The sequence below is a fragment of the Mus pahari genome, chromosome 8 (assembly GCF_900095145.1).
Source record: "Mus pahari chromosome 8, PAHARI_EIJ_v1.1, whole genome shotgun sequence".
Lineage (NCBI taxonomy): Eukaryota > Metazoa > Chordata > Mammalia > Rodentia > Muridae > Mus > Mus pahari.
Genome location: NC_034597.1, coordinates 6,787,930 through 6,812,393, shown reverse-complemented (window position 1 = coordinate 6,812,393; position 24,464 = coordinate 6,787,930). Strand labels below are relative to the sequence as shown.

The window sequence follows — 24,464 nt, the reverse complement described above, 5'->3', positions numbered from 1 at the left end:
CTCTCCCCACCCCACACTCCCCACAAGCCCCACACTCTCCCCACACCACACTCCCCACAAGCCCCACACTCCCCCCACACCACACTCCCCACAAGTCCCACACTCCCCCCACACCACACTCCCCACAAGCCCCACACTCCCCCACTCCCCATCCCTCAGTCCCTGTCTCTAAAGTGAGATCAGCCAAATTCATAAATTTAACTTAAATTTAATTCCCTATAGTGCTGACCTTGGAAAAGTTCCCCTAAATAAAATGTTGGGGTTTTTTGGTTTTGGTTTTGGTGTTTTGTTTTGTTTTGTTTTGTTTTGTTTTGTTTTGTTTTACTTTAGGTATTGTTTCTAGGGTGTTATAGACAGCCTGAAATGCCAAGGTTAAGACTTACTAGCTTGGAAAACATATTAGATTTAAAATTATGAATATAGAATACTAATATTAATATGGAAGCTACTAGACACATTGGCATGAAGAGATGTCCATTGAGTAGGCTATTCCCTGTAGTTCATCCTTCTGAATAAGACAAGGTGAAAAGCCCCCAGCATGCTGGAAGCAGAAACATGAAGCTGCCAAAGCTTGCAGCCATCCTAGTGTGCATATGAAGCTCCTGACCTCTCACACAGTAAGATCCTCTCCCTAGAAAGCAAAGTTAGGGAATGGAGAGAAGGCTCCACAGTTAAGAGCTGCTGCTCCTCCGCAAAACCTGTGTTCAATGCCCAGCATTCACACATGACTCACAATGATCTAATTCCAGTTCCTGAGAATCCAGTGCCCTCCTCTGTCCTTCATGACTACTGTATTCCCGTGGTACACAAGACATACATGCTGGCAAACTACATGTAACATGCATAATATAAAAATTTTAAATTGTGGAAATATGATTCTTTAAAAACAAACCAAAATAAAACAAATAACTACAAATAGACAAGCGAAATGCAGCCAGGTAACGGAGATCAATTGTTTTTCATCTCTTCCTCTAAATTGCAATTTATGTATTATTCTGAGTTCATGTGATGTGACTGCCCCACTCTTTCTTAAAAGTTTTTTCTTTTATTCTCTTCTGACTTCCTGTGGTCATTTTACTGACCTTACTCACATTTAAGGACACACTTTCCTAAACTTTCAATCTGAAGAAAAAAAATCTATATCCCAAAAATACAAACCAAACTTGTCCTTGCAAAACATCAATTGAGGCACAATTTCTGGCACACCAGGCCAGCCTCCCCTTACTCAAGACTCACGGAACACGGTGGTGAGGTGTAAGGGACTGGGCTGTGGCTGTCCGTGTTAGATTCTGGCTCTTCTTTTACAAGATGCGTAACAAGAAAGAATGCTTGACCTTCCCCAAGGTTACCAAGGTGAATCATACTGAACTCATCAGAGGCGTTAGGATTAAAAGACTATGCTTGGCAGTGTCTGCCACTTAGTAAGCTCTGCATACATGTGTAAGTATCAGCCAGTAAAGTTGTGTGGTGAGCAGTAGAGGCAGACAGTGAAGAAACTATCTGTTCTCCCACAGTTTCTATTTAGTAGCTCTTATCTGAATCCAGGAGACCATGTGATCTATTCCACTGAGTCTTCAAGATGTACTTAGAATTTAAGTGTAATTAGTGTAAGCAAATTCTGAGTTGTCTTAACACCTTCTGCCATCTAACCTAAGGAGATAATGAAGCCCTACTCACTCCCTGCTTCTTTTCTTCCTCATCCCAGACTGTATGTGTATGTGTACATCTATGTGTACATGTGTGTGCATATTTGTGTACATGTGCGTGTGCATGTGTTGTATGCTTATGTTTATGGATTTCCAAGAGACTGGGAGAGCTCAAGGGTCAGAGAAAGCTGACACTATTCAGGTAATCTTATCCTGACACATAAAGAGCTATAACAGAGACAGTCACTGACAATATCTTCTTTCCACCTGCTCAGACCACCAAAGTTCCGCCCCACAGGTTTGTGCCTTTGAACTCTAAGGACAGCTTTATTTCCTCTTGGAACTCTCAGCTCCTTGGCCTGGTTATCATAAAAATCCTAAAGCAGCCACCAAGTGACCAAAAACAGAAATGGGGAAGAGGAAAGGAGCTACAAACACAGCTTAGGTAAGGTCCCTCCTCTCTAATAATGAGAAAACAAGTATGATTCCTAGGGTTCCTAGCCCTTGATTCCTAGGTGTGGGCTAAGCACAAGTCATTAATAATGATTCTCAGCTAGTAAGATCTTAATGGATGGTTTCCAGGCACCAAACATGAATGTCACATTTGACTTTACAACAGTCCAAAAAGATGGGCTATGATGTTATTATACCCAAACAGTAGACTAGGAAACTGAGGCCAGCAATATGTGGTTCAACTTAAAGACAGGTAGTCTAATTCTAGTCTGAGCATCTATTGGAAGACCCTGCTATTTAGGTAGCAGTCCACCATGTCCAAGAGGCTCTCCAAGATTGGTATAAAATGGAAGCCTTCCTTTTTCTGTGGGGCTTCCCTTTCTCCTCTGACCTTATCTGGGGAGAGTCCCTAAGAACAGGCCCTTGACTTTATCTGGAGGATGACCCTGCACAGAGCTTCCTCCAACTGTCATGATCCAGCATATAAGTCCTGCTCAGCCCTTCTGACTGTATGGCAATCAGGTGCCGTGTTATGACCAATCAGCCTTTCCTACCCATACGATATGTAGGTGCTGTGCTATGAACAGTCTTTTCCACCCGTAACCCTGACATACCCTCCCCCTGAAACACTGAAGTAGAGTCATCTCACTGAAGCTGTCTCCAGAAGTCTTTCCATCATACACACAGCTGTCCAAACCCTGTTCACTGCTTCTGCTCTGTCTTCAAGGGCCAGTGGCAATGAATTCACAGGAGAAAGGGAGATGCATGAGCATCCTTCAGCCAGCCACTCACTTGCATCAATACTGTATACTCTTGCTTTGTAGGCCCCTTGCAATTTCCCTTGGAACTATGTGACAACTATAGAAGAGTGTTACAATGATTCTAAATCTTCCCATGCTTTATTCTTAGTCTACTCAACCACATTATTTGCTGCCCCAGTTACTGTGGAAGCTATAAAAATAAAATAAACATAAAATAAAGTAAGACAGACATTGCCTTCAAGGTGCCGACAGTCTTAGACTAACAGTGACTAACTGAAGTCAGACTTCAGGCTTTACGGAGCCAACATGAGGCGGGTCCCAGGTCGCTTCTTAATTAGCACACCAGCCTCTCATCCAGTGCCATGAGGAATGGCTTGTTCTCACTTAACCTACTTTACTTCACTTGGAAATATTCACTAAGATCCTGTTGGTCCCACAGTAGGACTTAGGGACATGTTGGGGAAGGCTCCGGACCAAGCAGCTGAAATGGGGCTCCTCACCTATGGTAAAGGCACACCCCACAGTCCCTTGTAAGTTGAAAAAGTTTTAAGTAAAAGATGCATATCATACCCCACCTATGCACATCAAAGCTTTAGATACATGGTACTGTGTAAAGTGTTAGCTTCGACTGTGGCTACCCAGAAACTAAGGTGGCCTTAAGCCCCTGCCCCCAACATATGAAAGGTGTCTTACAACATATTAGTATCCCAGGAAAGGAAAAAAACTAAAATACAGTTCCCATTAGAAGTGTGCCAAGTCTTTCTTGTTAATAAGTTAAAAGAACACACACTGGGGACCACCCATATAATACAAGGTGTCTCAGAGAGAGACAAGATGTGGGAACCAGATCTACAGACACAGGTGATCAGAGGAAAAGTCTGGACAGAAGTGTCAAGAGAGCAGAGACCAAAATGAAGCCAGGAAGCCAGTCCCAAAGCTATCTGAACGTGAGGGGTTCCAGAGATGTGCACTTCAGGGACCTGAAGACACAGAGAAGGTGGGGAGGAGAATTCCAATGGAAAATGCCTCACAATAGAAAAGCACGTGGCTCTGACCACTGTTCATAAATATGAGGTCCACCTTTCCCTCCGGATTTATAGTCAAGTATCGTTTGCTAGAAGAGAGGTGCTTACAAAGTCTCACAGCTCCCTGAAAATTGATAGGCATGCCACAATTGCTAAGGGAGGGAGACACATTTGTAACCACTGGTAGGTGGCTTGTGCTCCTGTAAGCAACCCTGAGCTCATGACTCACAAAACAAGGACATGAAAGCAGAAAAGAGATGAACTGGGAAGAAGAGAGTCCACAGATGAAAGGAGGACAAGACAGGGGATCAAAGGGAGAATATGATCAAAATACATGACACTCTCTCTCTCTCTCTCTCTCTCTCTCTCTCTCTATATATATATATATATATATATATATATATGACTATGTATATATACATATATGAGAGACAATGTCAGAATGAAATCCATTATTTTGTATAATTAGTATGTGCCAATAAAAACTATAAAGAGATAAACACTTTCAACAAATACTATAAAACCAACATACAAAATTCAGTAACTTTTTTATATACCAATAATGAACTTGCTAGGAAACAAATCAGGAAAACAAAATCCATTCACAATAGCTTCAAAATAATAATAAAATATCAAGGAATAAACCTGAACAAGAGGTAAAACACCTGTACAATGAACACTTTAAAACACTGTCCAGGAGCTGAAGAGATGACTCAGCAGTTGTTGTTGTATACTTGTTGCTCTTTCAAAGGACCTAGGTTTGATTCCCTGCACCCACATGATGGGACACAACTCTTCTGGGCTCTGCAGATACAGACACACACGGTGCATGTATGCAACTTGCAGACAGACACTTATACACATTAAAAAAAAACACTGTGGGAAGAATAATTCACGAAACCACTGAGTTACTTGCAAGTTCAACTTTATGATTGAATTGTTCACAATAGCCAAGATATGTAATAAGCCTACATGTTTGTCAACAGATAAAATTGGTGAAGAAAATACAGTGGAGCTGGAGAACATTACATTATAAGTCATCCTTAGAAATATGACCAAGTACATGTTTTCTTTCATATGCAGATTCTAGGTTTGAATAATTGAATGAATGAGTGAATGAATGAATAGCATAAAAATAGAAGGGGACTAGAAGATGAGGAGAAGGAATCTAATGAGAGAAGAGGAATGACAAGGGGGAGATAATAGGGTAAAAAGACAAGTGTTTTTTCTCATGCAGAATCCAAATTCAACTCTGTATTCTTTTTTCTTTTTTTATTAGATATTTTCTTTATTTACATTTCAAATGTTATCCCCTTTCCTATTTCCCCTACGAAAATCCCCTATCCTCTCCCCCTCCCCCTGCTCACCAACACACCCACTCCCACTTCGTGGCCCAGGCATTCCGCTATACTGGGGCATAGAACCTTCGCAGGACTAAGGGCCTCTCCTCCCATAGATGGCTGACTAGGTCATCCTCTGCTACATATGCAGCTAGAGCCATGAGCCCCTTTGTGCATACATACATGGCATGAGGACATAAGGGACATAATTTTGGGAATGAAGGAAACTCGCAGGAGATGGATGAGAAAGGTAGTTGGGGCAAGTCTGGGAGTAAAATGATACATATAACACATGCATATATATATATATATATATATATATATATATATATATATATATATATATATCATACACATATACACATACATATACATTTGTGCATATACATATGCATGGCTCATAATGAAATCTAGCATTTTTACACTAAAAACCTAGAACTAATGTATTAGTTTAAATTTAGTTCATACTCTTTGCAATAAAAAATATAATATCAAATAATGACTAGCTGAAATTTAACTCTGTATCTCCTTGACATGCACTTTTGGGAGTGAGATCTACTGAGACTGAACACATGAATAGTTAATGTTTTATGACAAAATTATACCAAGATTGAGTCCAAGTAGGCCAGCCTTGTGCTTAAGAACTTAAGCATGGAGATCAGCCCCAGTGTCTAAGAAGTGCTGGGAAGATCAGCAGAATCTGCTCATCTTCTCACAAGTGAGTTTCCAAAACAAAACAGGGCAGTTCTCATAAGAAAAGTAGAAGCCCATCCTCTGTGAACACTTCTCTGAATGCTTCATGATGGGACTTGGCAAAGCAGCATTATTGTTTCCAGACAAGATTGTAACATCCTTAAGATCATTTTTAGCTCTCTTCCTAAGATTCCATTTATAGCAGTTGGCTAGATGGAGGAGGACTGTAGGCTTATTGGTTGGTTGGTTGTTAAGTGAGAGTTCAGAAAATTTCTCTGAGAATCTGTTATCTTACTCTCATGCATGTTCACACAGAAGGGGCCATGTAACAAGCTACATAACAGTCTCATGTTGTGAAAACAGCTGTCAAAGGACCCTTTCCAGTGCTTTCAGTAAATCTCAGGTGTCTGTTCATCAAGCAGAACACTCTCTTACCTATCTAGTCTGTGAGGCAGGGGTCAAAGCACCTGCCCCACCATCTCCTCAAGATGCAACAGCATTGATCCAGGCCCTGTCATTGTCCAGCTACAGGGCAGGTGAGAGGGCACAGAAATCCTGGCCCAGGTAGGAAGATACCAAGTTGATGCATGAAAGTCAGGGGATGGAATGCCCCCGGCTAGGGTCCTGTGGGCCACTTGTGCCCTCATGCATCTGCAGACTTATGTGTTCATGACTGTTTCGGTCAGAAATTAGAGAAAATAGTCCCCCAAATGGATAGAGCTAGGTTATAAATGGGCTACTCCTGTGGTTGCTGCCCTAAATACATAATGATACATAATTTTTTTTCAAGTGAACTACCTAGAAATACAAAACTTACTAAATAAGCTTCCTTTTTAATTCTATTTTCTTTACAATCCAACGATAGTTAACAAAAACACAAAATAGTCAAGTGTGACACTTGAAAATCAAAGAACAGTTATCCTTACCAAGAATAGAGGATCGTTCCTACCATAGACGTAAGCTTACTGCTTTCTTGCTTCTGCTTTGCCAGGCCAAAGTCAGCTGCAATTCACAAAACAGAGCAAAGTGTTACTGTGTTTCCCCAGGATTAGGTCCCTAGCCTGACACTAGGGACCACTTGCTCTCAGTATTCACAAGATGAAGCTCCTCCCCCATCTTCTGTCTACTGCCAACCTCAGTTCATATGCACTATATAATTCTGCGCTTTATGACATAATGGAGTCTATCGTTTTAAAATAATCTAACATAAGTCTTGCTAACTAAAGCAGATGGAAGTCTCAATTGATCTTGTGATTTTTTTTTTTTTTACTTTAGGGTTCCCAGATGAATAAGAAGACTGTGGCATTTTTGCTACATAGTTGCCTACAAAGCTGTATCTGACTAAAACAAAACAAAACAAAAAACCAAGGTGGATGTGGTGTCTTAGCCTGTGATCCCAGCATTAAGTGAGACAGAACAGCATGTGATACTCAGTGCACTACTGTCAAAAGAAAAAAAGCAAAGGTAAAAGAAGAAAAGGAAGATCAAAACAACCAAAAATGGACAACTGAAATGGCAAAATAATAATCTTAGTAAGTGTACTATGATATTCTCCTTAATAAACCATGGGTATGCAAATTATATGATCATTTTAAAAATATATTTGGGCCTTGGTGACCAGATCTTTAAAGATTCAGCATTTTGGAGCTAAGGCAGTAAAGAGTTCAAGGCCAGCCTAGTCTACACAGTGGGATCCTGCCTTAACAAAGGAAATAAAGGAAGGGAAGAGAAAGGACAGAGAAGGAAGGACCGGGATGAGAGAGTGGTCCTATGTATATAGGATTAAAATAGCACAACATAGTGGAGAAAAGTACAACAAAAAAATTAATAATTCAGTATTAAATTACACACACACACACACACACACACACACACATATATATATATATATATATATATATATATATATATATATATNCACACACACACACACACACACACACATATATATATATATATATATATATATATATATATATATATATATGCTGTACATTATTTAAAAGCTGGTCATCGGCATCTGAAGAAGCCTGAAATGAACATGTAAAAAGCAAATGAAGTTCTGAATGACTGTGTATTATTGACACGGGCAGCGAGCAATGCCTACTAACAATTAACCATATGTGCAAAAACCAGTGACTGCAGCTCCTTCCTTCCAGATATTTGCAGCCCAGACTGGTGCACCACAGAGATCTCCACTTAAGACCAACCCCTCCTCCTGATCTCCACACAAAAAGCAGTTAAAGGGGGGCAGGGGTGGGGACAACTGGGTGACACTCCTTCAGAGTACACAAGGACCATCAGACCAAGCTTTGCTGTGTCTGTTTCTTCTTTAGTGTCTGGCCTTCTTCATTCCCTTGACTCCCCAGTCAGCTTTGTAGATCCAAGCCATGCTGGACACAGAGACTGATATTTTGTTGTTTTCGCTTACCACATTTCTAGCCCAGGGTCTTATGTTCTCAGTTGGGTGTAAAACCTACTATGTGGCTCAAGATGGCCTTGAACTTCTGGTCCTCCTTCATCCCCCCAAGTGTTGGGATAACGCACATGAGCCACCCGCCCCAATTTATGCTAAGGGTTAAAATCAGAGCTTTTAACCCTTAAAACCCATGGAAGCCTCATCAGTCAAGCCACAACAGCCCAACAATAGCACATTTTTGAGGGATTTAGAATTGCACATGTTTATAGGGTACAGTGTGCTAGCTCAATAGATATATCGATATATCATATCCATTAAAATCAAGATAATTATGTGTACTGGCTGGGTGAGCTTGTGTCTCAACTTGACACAGACTGGAGTTATCATAGAGAAAGGAGCTTCAGTTGGGGAAGTGCCTCCATGAGATCCAGCTGTAAGGCATTTTCTCAATTAGTGACCTAGGGGGAAGGCCCATTGTGGGTGGTGCCATCCCTGGGCTGGTAGTCTTGGGTTCTATAAGAGAGCAGGCTGAACAAGCCAGGAAAAGCAAGCCAGTAAAGAATATCCCTCCATGGCCTCTGCATCAGCTCCTGCTTCCTGACCTGCTTGAGTTCCAGTCCTGACTTCCTTTGGTGATGAACAGCAGTGTGGGAAGTGTAAGCTGAACAGACCCTTTCCTCCCCCCCCTCCAAATCCAGATAATTTACATTTTTATTTAAATGAGCTTTCATTGATACATTAAAATCTCAGTGGGCTAATGTTATGCTTTGATTTGTATACAGGTTGCATAATGTTTAATTGGGCTAAACACATTTATTCATCATAGAAATATTTGAAATCCTTTCTTCTGTCCTTCTGAGTCCACCATTTATTCATACGAGCAGGCTTACTTTTCCTGTTCTTCTCTCCCCTCATCTCCTTGGTGTCTGGTTAACACTATGCCCTGTAGTTTATATGAGATCAACTTTCTTATATGCCAAGTGCAAATGAACCTTGGGGTACTTGTTTTTCTGCGCCTGGCTTATTTCACTAATTGACCTATTTCTATGCATGTTGCCATGGGATAGACAGGATTCTATTCATATAGCTGAATAATATTCAACTCTTTACCCAGGCTATGCTCTTCATATATCCATCAGTTAATGGGCACTTGGCTGTCTCCATTTCTTACCTACTTGAACTCTGCTGCAATAAAGTGAGTGTCCAGTATCTCTTGTTAACACTAGCATTTGCCTGGAAGTGAAATCACTGGGCCAGATCATATGGTAGTCCTAGTGGAATACTCTGGGAGCTCCCTTGGTGTTTGCCATAATCACCATGCTAGTTTACATACAGGGCTGCCTTCCTCCCTTTCCTGGCCAGCCACTGCTCCCTTCCCCTCCCCAGTAGGGAGAGAGTACCCACTTGCTTATTTATTTAAGTTTGTGTACAAAACCACCTCTAATCTTTTTATCAGGGGCATTCTTTACTGGGGCAAAATGGCATGTTGTGATTGAATTTGGATTTTCCTGCAGATTAGTGATGTTGGGCCTTTTTAAACACCCACTATTCGTTTCTACATGTCCTTCAGAGAGAATTAATTTTCATTAGGTGCTTGGGTTTTGCTATTGGTGTAGAGAGTGGTCCATGTGTCCTGGATACTGTCTCTGTGATACATCAATGCTCATCCAGCTCCCTCCTACCCTCCAGGCATCTCACCCCCTTAGGATCATTTCCTGGGCTTTCCGGAAGCCTTTCAGTTTGATGCAAGCATGTGTCAGGTTTTGCTTTTTTTTCTCCTGTGCTTTAGGATCCTACACAAACATCCCATTGTTTTCAAACATTCCTTGTTTTCTTTTTCATTTTTATTGTACTATATTTACATCTTTTATTCCTTTTGGATTGCTTTTTTTAACTGCTGAGAGAGGGCATTCGAGTCTTATTCTGTTGCTGGTATACATTCAACTTTCTCAGAACATTAATTAATTAGCTAATTAATTAATCTTCATTGAAAAGACTGTGTTTTCCAAATTCTGCTCTTATGATATGTATTCTTATTACCTTGATCAAAATCTAGATGTATATACATGTATATAGATATGTGGGTTTCTTTTTAGACTCTCAAATTCATTCCATTGATCTGACTACGTTTATGCTAATACTGTGCTGCTTTGATTACTACAGCTTTGCTATGTAGTAGACTGTATACTACAGTATAATGTGTATATGACTAGTCTTCAAAATTACTCATTTTATAGATATGAGAAAACTTGAAGCTCAGAGACAATGAGCAACTTGCTTAATGTCTATCAGAGAAACATCAACAGCCAGATATTAACATCAGGTCAGGTGTATCCTCCCAGCTCACTGGCCAACCAGTTCAGCTGATTCAAAACCAGGTTCTCTGAGAGACTCTAAACAGTAATGTGAAGAGTGACTGTGGAGATAACCCAAACTCACATACAGTGTACACACACTTGCACACACACACACACACACACACACACACACACACACACACACATACACGCACACGCACACGCGCACGTGCATGCACACACACACACACACACACATACACACACATACATGAAAACTACATACTCATTAGAGTAAACGCACAGAGGCCCTGGAAGTGTTTACTCCTCTCAGCAGAGTAGAAATACGTTGGAACTCCCTGAATCAAATAAAAGACATATATAGAGGCATATGACTAACACACTTGCTAATGTTGAAAGCCTGGATACATTGTTTCTAATTTCAAAACAAGTTAAGAATGTTGATGTCATAGCATATGCAAACTGTCCCAGGACTGGGGAGGCTGAAGCAGGGGGATTGTGTTCAAGATGAACATGAGCTACATAGTGGTTTCAGGATCATAGTTTCAGGAATACATAGTAAAGATCTTGTCTCAAAAAATTAAAAATTAGATTTAAATGTCAGGGCTGGCCTCTTACATTTCTACCCAACTTTCAACAATGGTTCCATGTGTGTTTTTATATGAAACAATACCCTGGATTTCTCTTGCAACAGAGTAATTAGATCAGGATATAAGTGTATGTATAATTTATTTTTTTTTTTTTTTGTTTTTTGAGACAGGGTTTCTCTGTATAGCCCTGGCTGTCCTGGAACTCACTTTGTAGACCAGGCTGGCCTCAAACTCAGAAATCCGCCTGCCTCTGCCTCCCGAATGCTGGGATTAAAGGCATGTGCCACCATGGCCGGCATAATTTAATTTTTAAAAAATGATGAGTTGTTGTTTCTCTTCCAAGGTAATGTTAGAGGACCCCAGCTGCTGCACACAGTCTAGTACTGGATCTAGCAGCGCTGGCTTCTACAGAGGTCATCATAGCGTGTATGCAAGCCCAGGGCAAGTCTCTCTTGTATGTCTTTGATGATTGCTGTTGTCCAACAGTTTTCATGTTTATTTGATGTATGTGAATCTCTTCTCAGCTTAGTTTCTGTTCATTTCTTTTTTTACTATTTCTTGGGTGATAAATTTATTACTATGCTCTCTTCTTGGTCTGAAGCTTGTCTTTTCCTCACTGTTTTTTGTTTGCATTTACAAGACTTGATTTTCTTCTAGAAATTTTATAATTTAAGTGGTATGATTTCTTTTCTCTGTCTAACACTGTAGCCCAGCTGGCCTCAGGCTTGTAGCAATCTTCCCATTTCAGGCTCTATCCTGCTAGAATTACACATGACTTAAACTAAGTCTTTCCTATCGATCTCTGATCCTAAGCTAATTTTTAATTTTTACATATATTACCCAAACGGCCAACTTTTGGTATCAATTTGATTGTACTAAATACCCTCATCAAAACAGCCTTGTGATACAGGCATGGGCCTCTAGAATGTTTCTCCTCCCAGCTACATGGATAGAAAGCTGTGTCCTGGAAGAGAGAAGGAGCATGGTGAGCAGAAAACCTGGGCAGCTCGCGCCAAGGCCAGCCATGCAGTCTTCTTCTAGTACCCGCCCAGCTTCCCACAGGTCTCTCTGCACTCAGAAGATAGCACTTTATCATTGGCAGCATAGCTGGATCCTCTACTGGATCACAGCACTTCACAGGGAGGTTGCCAGGATGGTCCATAGCCTACTACCAAGCAACTACTGTCACAGGCACCCCAGCCAGAAGCACATCAGTAGGGTCCACTAATGCTGGTCAAGGAGGTGTGTCGGCATCTTAGGTGTCTTTCTCCTCTGCTCAATCATACCTCACCACGGCAGCTTTGAGACCGTTTCCTCCACCGTGGCAATAGCTTTGAAAACACTCTGAACTCCAACAGGTAGATGAACTCTAATAGGTAGGTGTTATTTTTTACTATGGCTATTTTGGCAGCTTGTGACTAAAGCTTAGCACACAACAGCTTGGATGAGTTAGCAGAATGCAGGGTCTCCATCTTCTGATGTGGGCATGCTCGCTCTGGATTACTGGCTGTCATAATCTACCAAAGAGGCCACACAAAGGAGAGAAGCTTGCCAGTTTCAATCTCTGCCCTGTGCCTTTGCCCCAGCTTTCCATACCCAAATCCTGTAGAGAGAGCTGGTCTCTCAGGAGTACTGTCATACTTAAGTTCACAGGTGAGACCACCACTATTGCTACAACACCTGGACCAAGAAGGACCCACCAGGACCCTACGGGGCACAGGAACCAAAGAGCAGCCAGGGACAGAACCACTCCAGTCTCTATCTGTGCCCTGGAAATAACCCTGTACCACAGCTCTCTATACCCAAATCCTGCCCCTCCCCCCAAAAAAAAAGCTGATTGCAAGCTTATAGGAGGCACAAGAGACAGTCAGAGACAACAAGAACAGCTAACACCAGAGATAAACAGAAGCCAATAAACAAGAGCAAGAACCTAAACAACAGAAACAAAGGCTACTTAACATCATCAGAACACAATTCTCCCAAGTCCTGGATACCCTAAGACACCGGAAAAGCAAGATTTGGATTTAAAATTACATCTAATGATAAGGGTGAAAGAGGACCTTAAGAAGGACATAAATAACTCCCTTAAAGAAATACAGGAGAACGTGGATGAACAGGTATAGGCACTTAAAGAAGAAACACAAAAATCACTTTAAAAATTACAGGAAAACTCAACAAAACAGGTGAAGAAACTGAACAAAACCATCCAGGATCTAAAAATGGAAATAAAAACAATAAAGAAATCACAAAGGAGACAACACAGGAGATAGAAAACCTAGGAAAGAGATCAGGAATCATAGAATGCATCACCATCAGAATACAAGAGATATAAGAGAGAATCTCAAGTGCAGAAGATACCATAGAAAACATGACACAACAATCTAAAAAAATGTAAAAGTCAAAAGGCTCCTAACCCAAAACATCCAGGAAATCCAGAACACAATGAGAAGACCAAACGGAAGGATAATAGGTATAGAAGAGAGTGAAGATTCCCAACTTTAAGGGCCAGTAAATATCTTCAACACAATTATAGAAGAATGTGGCCCACACACACACATGGAAACTAAACAAGCTCTACTCAATGATAGTTCAGTAAAGGAAGAAATGGAAGGAAGAAATGAAAGAATTCTTAGAATTTAATGAAAACGAAGGCACAACATACCCAAACTTATGAAACACAATGAGAACAATCCTAAGAGAAAAACTCATGGCACTGAGTATCTCCAAAAAGAAACTGGAGAGAGCATATGGGAGCAGCCTAACAGCACACCTGAAAGCTCTAGAACAAAAAGAAAGCAAAACAACACAAGAGGAGTAGACGGCAGGAAATGATCAAATGCAGGGCTGAAATCAACCACATAGAAACAAAAAGAACTGTACAAAGAATCAACAAAACCAGGAGCTGGTCCTTTGAGAAAATCAACAATATAGGTAAACACTTAGCAACACTAACTAGAGGGCACAGAGACAGCATCCAAAGTAACAAAATCAGAAATGAAAAGGGAGACACAACATGCAAAGCAGAGGAAGCTCAAAAAAATCATCAAATCCTACTTCAAAGCCTTTACTGAACAAAACTGGAAAACCTGGATGAAATGGATAATTTTCTAGACAGATACCAGGTACCATAGTTGAATCAGGGACAGATAAACCATCTAAACAATCCCATAACCCTTAAAGAAATAGAAGCAGTTATTAAAAGTCTCCCAACCAAAAAAGCTCAGGACTAGATGGGTTTTGTACAGAATTCTACCTGACCTACAAAGAAGACCTCATACCAATACTCTTCAAACTATTCCACAAAATAGAAACAGAAGAAACTATACCCAATTTGTTCTATGAAGCCACAATTACACTTATACCTAAACCTATTCAGACTGAATAGGTTATATTTTTGTAATATATGTGTGTGCGTACATACATATATACATGTGTATACATATACATGCATATATATTATGTATGTATGTATGTATGTATGTATGTATGTATGTATGTATGTATATTACTTGTATCTTGTAACATTACAGAAAACCATAACTGATTAAAATGCCGAACTGCAGAGCCCAGTCGCAATTGTAGAAGAGTGGGAGAAAGGTTCCTAACGGCCAGAAAACCAGGGACTTTGCTGTGGGACTGTGCTTCCTAAGAATGTTAGGAGCTACACTCACTCACAAAGCAAACACAATTGAAGAAAGACAACAAAAGACATCAGAAGGCAAACCGGGAAAGTCCAGGAGCCCTCAGTGACACAGAGGGCGATTGGCACCTAAGGAATTCTTGGAACAGAAGCAGCAGCAGTCTCTCAGGGAAGCACAAGCAATGGCTCATCCAACGCCAAGTGAGCAGGTTTTGGTGGGGGTGGTTTGGGGGTTTACCTTGTTTTGTTTTAATGTATCCCTTTATCATCAATTGCTCTAGAACTTGCTGTGTTCCATAGCATCTTTATACAGAATTCATAGACAAGCCTGCACTCTAATAGTGTGTTCCCAAACATTCTTTTACTGTAGGAATCTCAGAAGCAACCTATGTAGAGACTACAAGTCTACATGAAGAGTGTCTCTCTCCTTTGTAGCTAATTAACGATAAATATCCCAAACAAGAGGAAGAAGGCTCAGGGGAAAAAAGAGATTATCACTCTGAACAAAAAATTAGTTAACCATGGAGATTTAGAAAAATAAATATAGGGTAAAAATAAACCTTCTAATTTAGAGGGGAAAGCTTTATTTATTAGTAGTAGTATTGGTGTTAGTATTTATTTTTTACTTATTTATTTTTTTTGGAAACAAAATCTACATAGGACTGGCAAGCCTCAGATTCAAAGAAATCTACCTGCCTCTACCTCTACCTCTCTCTCTCTCTCTCTCTCTCTCTCTCTCTCTCTCTCTCTCTCTCTCTCTCCCTCCTTGCCTCCCTGTCTCTCTGCCCCCCTCCCTGATCCCCTGCCTCTGCCTCTGCCTCTGCCTCTGCCTCTTCTTCTTTCTCTGCCTCTTCTTCTGCCTCCTCCTCTGCCTCCTCTGCCTCCTCTGCCTCTGCCTCCACCTCCCCAGTGCTGAAGTGACCCCTAACTCTATCCTAATCAATGAAATTTAATTTACTGTTATCTGCCTTTCTGCTACAAATGAAAACACCAACCAACAAAACAAACAGCTATGTCGAAGGATGCATGTGGCTGTATCTGTAAAGCCCTGCAACTCTGACACCTTTAAGACAGACTGGGATAAAATGGTCCAAAGCAACGTGCTCAGTGTGTTAATCACCAAAGCTTCTGTTTATGAGGAAGAGAGAACAACTCAGAAAGCATTCATTGAGGAGTTAAATTACACACAGAAGCATCCTAAGAGTACTGCATCTCTCCTATGAGCAAAACAGTCATTTAGAACAGTATTGCCATTATCCAATATTGCGCAAACATTATTCTCTCGGGGATATGGAAAGTAATTATAATTTAACAAAAGAATTTTGCTTATTGAGTTTTTTTGTTATTGCTGTTTTGGGTTGGGTTTGGTTGGGTTTGGTTTGGTTTGGTTTGGTTTGGTTTGGTTTGGTTTGGTTTGGTTTGGTTTAGGCTAGCATCAACTTACTGTGTCTCTGAAATTGGCCTTGAACACCCATCTGCCTCCACCTTCCAGTGTGTGCAGACCAATACCCAGCTCAAAAGTTCACGAAACATAAAAGTTCACTTCCTCAGCCCCAGGGCCCACAGTCCAGCTGCCCAAGAGTATCACGTGGCTAGTGCTTACTCGTGCCACTGGACAGCTCAGAGAGAACGTTTGCATCTATGCCAAAGGTTCTACCGTCATGCACCACCACTCGGAAATAGGGTTCAACTCTCAACTGATATTCAGAACTTCTTCAGTGAAAAGGTTGAGACTTTTATACTTACTAACTGTCACTTTGTCCTTATCTCCCAACATAATGTTGTTTGGCGTGAGGTCTCTGTGAACAATCCTCTTCTCCTTGTGCAGATACCGAAGAGCTAAGCACAGCTTGAAACAAGAATGGAAGCAAGTCTGATTCCAGCCGAATATGTAGACAACCGTCCATCTCTAAGGCAGCCCAGAACTTTGTTGTATAAAGAAAATTTCAATGAAGGGTGTAGTGTACCTGTATAAATATTTTCCACAGTCGCTCTTCACTGAAATGGTGATGTTTTTCCTTCAAAGAATTAAAGTGCTCTCCAAGGGGGGCTCCTTCTATCAGCTCCATAACGATATACAACCTGTCATCTATGCAAAAGCACAAAGGGGTCACAGAAATGTAAAGTCAGTGTAAAGCCCCGGAAAACCTTCACAAATTAGAACCCTGAGCTTTCCAAGGAGTGCGTGGAGCACAAAACTGAAAACTTAGTGTGAGGATCCACTGAACGCTGGCAAAGCACAGAGTTGCCCTTGGGGCAGTCATCACCTACCAGCCACTTCCTCTGCCTCCAGACTTCCTCCTCTCTGGCAAGCATAACCATTTTCTGCTTAGACCATAGAATGCCCGAACCATGTCAAAGACAATAAGCCAACTGTCTCAAGTCACAAGGCCTGCGTCTTAGTACCTCGGATCAAATAAGGTGCTCAGAAAACCACATTATAAATTGCATTTTGTATGGTGACATAGATTATATCATACAAATTTACTCAAGGATCATGCTATGTTGTTGCAATAACACAGACTAAAGCACCCACCCATGACAGAAATTACTGTTAGGCCCCTCTGGAATAGAAAGACCTGGACTCTGATTTTGATGGTTTACAAGGGCTTAGCACTATTTGGGTTTCTTGTTGCTGCTTTTGTCCTCTGAATACCCTCCTTTAAAGCCAGTTTGAACTTCTAATAATGATATGTGACGTGTGTCTTTTCTGACTGTTGGATATACACAAAATACACACATATCCAACTTGTCTGCAAAGGACAGACGTCTCCCATCCTGCCCACTGACTTCTCCACCAGTCTCACGCTGCAGCATGAATGTGAGCACACTACTCCTCCTGTTGCCTTTCACAGGATGGCACAAAGTGAATAACACCTGCCATATAACGTCTCTCTTACAGACATTTATAGATCCCAATTTCACCATTCCAAGAAATACATATTGTCTGCACTATGCTTAGCTAAAGGTTTATTTTCATTTTCTCAAATTATAGTCTTCTTCATTGTCATTTATAACCTGATAATATTCTACATAATTTAAGTTTTCTCCAATTCATTTTGGAAGCCATCAGGTTAAGTGTTTTGTTTTTGTAATGACTTGTACTTACCTCTTCAGTATAAGTCAGAAACTAAATCTGATCACTTTAATTACAGGAAATAATCCCAATATTAAGAACTAAGGAGTCCATCTAAGTCATCTAGAGGAGGCAAATGGGTAAAAGCATAACAAACGGGCCGGCACACAGAACAGCGGGCCAGCACACAGAACAGCGGGCCAGCACACAGAACAGCTTTTGTTTAGTATTGAGACAGGGTCTCTCTATGCAGCCATGCCCATCCTGAAACTCACTATGTAGATCAGGTTGTCCTCAAACACACACAGCTTGCCTCTGCCTCTGAAATGCTGGGAATAAAGGCATGTTCCATAATGACTGGCTCAGAAAAGCTTTCTTAATATTAGCACTGGTAAAGTGGCACCCGGTGAGCCCTGACAGCTCTCTGTCACAGCTATGTATTTTCCTTCTCAAGGAAGTACTTCAGGATTTGTTTGTTTCTCTCTTCCTTCCTCCCTCCCTCACTTCCTCCCTTCCTCCCTTCCTCCCTCCCTTCCTCCCTCCCTTCCTTCCTTCTCCCCTTCCTCCCTCCCTCCCTCCCTTCTTTCCTCCCTTCCTTCCTTCCTCCCTTCCTTCCTCCCTCCCTTCCTTCCTTCTCCCCTTCCTTCCTCCCTTCCTTCCTCCCTTCCTTTGTATTCTGAGACATTCTCTGTGTGTATGCAGTCCTATCATGGAACTCATTGTTGAACAGGCTGACCTTGAATTTAAGAAATCCGCCTGCCTCTGCCTCTCAAGTGCTGGGATTAAAGGACTGAGTCACCATGCCCGGCTAATACTTCAGGACTTTATGTTACAGATGGTTAAGTTCAATACTTCCTTCACTTAAAAACAAGCGACTGAGTTTGGCTTTGTTTGACTGTGCACTCCATTCCACAAACAGGAAACAAGCCAGCCAGCCTGCAGACTCAGCCAGGACTCTGGCGCCACCTGGTGGCAACTACTGAATTTTGTGAGAAAAAAAAACCTGGAAGGCGGAGTCCAATCCATTTTATTAGGGGTAGAAAATGCCACTAGATGTAAGACAAGCTGCTGTGCGCTTGCAAAAAGAAAAATAAAACATCATGCTTTAGTTCCTTTTTCTCTTGATCCTATCCAGTTCTTTTTTGTACAATAATTTAATTATTTTTGTTTATTCACACTGTGCCTCTATATAATGGAGATCAAAATATTTTAAGTATTTTCAGATCATCACTTAAAAAAATTATTTTACTGCCTAAGAAAGCAATGCCTAATAATAAAAGCCAGCAGAAAATAGCTGAATGGGTTTATTTTCTGACAATATACATAAATGTATATAAGTAACAAACATATGTTTCCTTACTTAGAAAGCAATTCATACTTACTTTCCAAAAATGTTTTATAATAACGTACAACATTGGGATGATAAAGCTGTAAGAAAACAAATAGCAAACACTTATCAGATTTTTCAAAACACAAGCTTTTGTACTCTGAAGTTTCATCTAAGACTGCCAGCTGCCTTTTAAGGTTTTAAATGACTTTTTAAATGTATTGCTTTTAAGTTCATGAAAAAGACAGGGTCCCTATGCCTCTGTGAACCAGGGTAGAAGGCACTGCACTTCCTGATGTGAAGCGGGGAGTTTTAGAACGGAGCAGCTCCTAGATGATTCCCTTAGCATGTTCTGCCCTAGAGCTGGGCCTCAGCCACACAGGGAGGGAAAACGTTCTAAAAAAGAAAATGATGTGAAACGTCTCCAACTATTTATTTACAATGTAGTTTCTAGGTAAAGCGTCTTGTTTCAGAGGAATTGCCATGATGTCTATAAATGGTTTGTGCCTCTGTGTGTCCCTCTGAGCAGGGCCCACGTAGCTGCTACTCACGGAAACCCAGCAGCCTCAGGGTCAACAGCAGCAGAGTAGCCAGGATGTGGCTTCCCAGGCAGCGGTGACATCTGTCAGCCCATCCTACCGCAAGGAATGGGTCTGTCCCTCAGCTCTTAGTGTAAAAGGAGCCCTCGGCCCTGGGAGTGTCCTTTCTGCTGCTTTTCCCACTTGGGATGGGAAGGTGTCCCCAGGAGTTGCATGGAAAGGGAACAACACCAATGTGTGCCATTCTCTAAGCCTGGTAGCTCGAGGCCTCTGTGCTGTGCTCACTGTCACCCCTTAACACACAGGGTCTCTAGTTCCAGCCCCGTGACTACAGCTTCTTTATTCCATGACGTCCTTCTTTTTGGCTCAGGTGGCTCCCACAGGAGGGAGCAAGTGTATAATCTTCAGTGACGTCAACATCTAAGCTGTGGCACCCTGATTGGCCTTTTTCTTAGGAAATGCACTTAAATTAGCACCCAAATCAACGCAAGTGGGGCCAGGGTGAGTTTCTGAAGGGATGGGATGGCTTCTTACAATCTAATCCATTAGTGGTGACTTTTATTGTAACTTAGTGATGTCAAACTATAGGTTTCAATGAATAAAGATCATGTTTGTGACACCAAGCAAACATGACTGCAGGGCACAGTGAGGTGGGCAGTTTCCTAGAACTTAAAAACAGAAATGCACAAACAAGGAGAGCTGGATAAGGAACCAGCACATTCTTGGATTACAGAAAGATTTCCCATTTCTCTCCTGTGTTCCTTTTTCCTGCCAATGAACCTTCATAATGACAGCTAATTGAGCGATTATATCACACATTTGTGATAATAAAAATAACCCAGAAGATAGTGGGGCACACCTCTAATCCCAGCTCTTAGGACAGGGAGCCGGGGGTGGGGTGGGGGGCAGCTGAAGGTCAGTCTCTACTACAGAGCAGGTTTACGACCAGCCTAGACTACACAAGCCTGCTCTAGAAAGGAGAAATGAAACAAAACCTACGTTTCAGATTTAATAAGCCTGACTTGAGGGGTGTCAGCAGGTGGGCTTTGCCTGACTGAAGTTGGAGGGTGGTCTTTCTCAAATTTCCAGCACTCCAGTAAGGGAGACCTCCTGTTCCTATGCAGTGACACAGTAGCTAAGCACACATGGTGTGTCCTGGCTTGTAAGCTCAACTGTTTTGCATCCAAGGCCCTACTATAAACTCCTAAAAGTTTCCATGACTCAATAACAAGCTTTAGGAAAAACAGTTGCAAAAATATCACTGCACCAATGTCCAGTATTTCATACCGAACTGATTTATAAACAGCATGGACAAGAACAGCAGCAGAGCTCAGCTTCAATGGCATTTATGTCAGAGACATCTCAGAAAGAAGACAATATTTACCTGCTCCTTAATTATTGTTAATTCAGAAACAATGTTCTTCACACTGCTGTCTCGGTCCTTCTTATCCTTTCCAAATGCTGGGTTATGCAAGTTGACCTCCTTCATTGCTAAAAGGTTTTGACCACTACGCTTTCTAACCTACAATAAGGAAAACAATTAATTAAATGCTGAGAATTGAGGATTAGACAAAATCAGATGAACTAGAATAACAAAATTACATGTAACCAAGATATAGCATGAGAGTCTAGCTGCAATTACACTGAGCTGAGAGCGCGCAAATCTGTTAGCTTCTGGTCTGGTCCCCACGGCAGGACTCAGTAGGCTTTCCCTGGGCAGGTGTAGAAACACTGGTGAAAGTTTATAAACTATGTCATGCACTGGGACAAGCTACTTTGATTAATTTTCTGTGATAGGAGAAGAATGCCCTGTCTTGGTCAGTGACCAGGTACTAGAGCTGAGAGCCAAGGCAACGCCCACATAATTCCCACCCAGCCACGCTCGTCTCTATCTGTACTTCTTCACTAGTTTTCAATGATAAGGACTTCAATTAAAATGAGTGTGGCCATCTGGAGTGTGACTTCAAATTTGTTTTGAAACATGAGGACTCTCTCCCAGGGCAGATTCACCTTATAAACACAGCCAAAAGCTCCACTTCCAAGGTGGTCCAACACAGCATAGTCACCTATGTACTTCAAGGGCGCTTTCTTCTGATTGATGCTTTCAATATTCTCAGCAATTTGCTTCAGCTCATCTTCCTAACCAAGTCATAAAAGGAAAATTGGTTAATATTATCCTGACCCCAGAGCAGCCTGCCCAAATATTTAGAACTCAAGACTTACCAATAGTAAATTCAACTGTGATACCAAGTCCTCATAAGCACCAATATCGCGAACGTAATGTCCTATGTCAATGAAGGTCTCAAACAGGTCGGTGGGAAAAAGTCTACAGGGAAACACACACACTTAAAGTGGCGCTGGGGAACAGTGGGCCAATGCTTTCCCTCTGGATACAGCTGGCTCACCAACTAACCCTACCAACAAACCTAACTTCATTAGGCAGTCAGCAGAGTAAGAAGCAATATGCTCTGGCATATCGTGCAAATCTGCACTACAGCTGTAGTTCCTGCAGAGTAAGCAATGTTCTAAAGATCCACGGAACAGCACTGCACCTCAGTTACCTGCACTGCATGTCAACTGGGGAAGGGTGGACCTCACATTCTTTGTTTCTATGGTAATAAAAGACAATATAATCAAAGCAGACTATACCAAAGCCTCCTTTGTAATTTATTTGGGGGTTACAGACAATAAGCATTTTAAAAGAGGATGTTTGTTGGGTTTTTACTAAATACTTAGCACTTAAGTCATTTATTACAGTTCTAAACTTAGGTCCAAGATGTAAATATCCTTTTAATTTTTAAATGTTTTATGAGAATAAAATACTGGTAACAGAAAAAAATGTAGAGAAGTATGCATTTACAGAGTTTTGGCTTCAGAGGCCTCTTAAAATGTTTGAATTCATTAAAATGGATGGCTTTGGGTCATGAAATGAAGGTTTATAACAATTTTTTCCTTAAATTCAAATATCATAGAAGAGTAAAGTAATAATATAATTTACACCTTCTTAACAAATGATTTGTTATAACATCTAGACTTCTCTCACCAGTAAAATCTGGTGAAGTTGTGGACCTAGTATTTGTTCGAATGGTGTGCATGTCCCATATGTGTAATGAATGTGTCTGCTTCCTAAGGCTTGCATTCCCACCAGACATGGCAGCTCACCACCCCTGGGTCCCAGCCTATCAGGGGCCCCTAAGAGGAAATGATCCGATGAACTTTGGAATTTCTGAATGGTTTAAAAAAAAAAAAGGTATGTTTCTTGGTTCTATATATTCAAGATGTTAATATCCTCAATTAAAACAAGTGCCTACGCAGTTACATGGCCGGTGAGGAGTTGTACAGCAGTCACCTGGGCTGTGAGGTAGCTGTGGAAACTGTTAAACCTGTGGAGACTGAGAGAGAAGGCTGCAGAGGCACAGCTTGCATGGAACCATTCTCTTTCCATGGCGCCTACCGAAGCAGGCCGGCCTACAAGGAGCTACAGTTTAACCGTCTGCCACGTTGCTCCAAGCTCCTACCTTTTAAAGAGTGGCCTGTTCCTTTCCATACTGAAGAGAAACCTCAGGGTTCTGAAAGCATAACACTAGGAAAGGAAAAAGAATATGACTCTTAAAGAGCAGTGCAACAAAGCAAGACATTTACAGTGCAGAATCCCCAGAAAGTAACATTACAGAAGGTTCCCTGGGAGACGCTGGCCTCGGTGGACACCAGACTCGTAAGCGACCACCAACCCTGGGATCCCTCTCCTGCCTACCAGGTTGATGCTACAACACTGGGTCATGCTGGAGTTGTGGCCCTGCTTACTTCTCACTAGCCCTTAATTTCTTTCTAGAAAGTACAAAATGAGCGAAGAGATAAGAAGTGATCACCTGCCAGGTTCGCCAACCTCCAGAGAGTTGCAGGAATGCAAGCCTCACTCCCTGATGGATGCTATGAACACCCACCCTACTATTCACCCAGCTTCTGTGAGTGAGCAGCCACTAGCAACAAGGCCATAGTAAAATGGTAACAGGCGTGCTGGATGCCAACCTGACAGACTGCTCTCCTGAATGACATTCACACTGACCTCAATGCTGTCTTTTTCCCTTTTGTCACTTAGTAAGAATGACGAACTACAGCTCCTCAAAAGTGCATTTTGTCATTCTGGTGTCACTTGGAACACAGCCCCTAAAGCTCACTCCTCAGAAAAACATCAAGGAGATGACTTGTTTGTGCCTACTGTGGGCCTTTGACACTTTGCCCAAGACGCAGACCCAAGCTGCTCAGCATGCTACCTGTGCTAATTTCCCCATCTGTACCCTGCTGATATGATCCTCCCTTGGTGCTCTCTGCTGCCCAGAGCAGCTGTGCCTAGTGGCTCCTCCTTGCCTTTTAAAGGCCTTCTCATTCAGCAAAGCCTGGACTTTCCTTTTCAAAGGCACAATGTTGGTGACTATGGTTCCTGTTTAAAGTTGACAACCGTGTTTCCATTGTTGCTATATTCTGGTGTATAAGGGAAGTGCTTCTGGAAAATATAACCAGCTGATGACCAAAGAAGCCACTGAATAATCTACTCAGTCTCTCTCTCTCCCTCCGTGTGTGTGTGTGTGTGTGTGTGTGTGTGTGTGGTGTGTGTGTGTCTGTGTGTGTGTGGTGTG

General features: G+C 41.6%; 1 protein-coding gene across 1 annotated transcript in view; it reads right to left on the bottom strand.

Moving 5' to 3' along the window:
• Positions 1-24,464, bottom strand: part of Nek10 (NIMA related kinase 10) — a 177,624-nt gene that overhangs the window by 108,793 nt on the left and 44,367 nt on the right. The window contains exons 15-22 of the mRNA XM_021203868.2: positions 23,346-23,410; positions 22,051-22,153; positions 21,838-21,966; positions 21,212-21,349; positions 19,344-19,389; positions 16,853-16,974; positions 16,632-16,734; positions 6,845-6,920 (exon numbers count right to left, since the gene is read on the bottom strand). Coding sequence (XP_021059527.1) covers positions 6,845-6,920; positions 16,632-16,734; positions 16,853-16,974; positions 19,344-19,389; positions 21,212-21,349; positions 21,838-21,966; positions 22,051-22,153; positions 23,346-23,410 — 782 coding nt within the window. The remainder of the gene's footprint in view (positions 1-6,844; positions 6,921-16,631; positions 16,735-16,852; positions 16,975-19,343; positions 19,390-21,211; positions 21,350-21,837; positions 21,967-22,050; positions 22,154-23,345; positions 23,411-24,464) is intronic.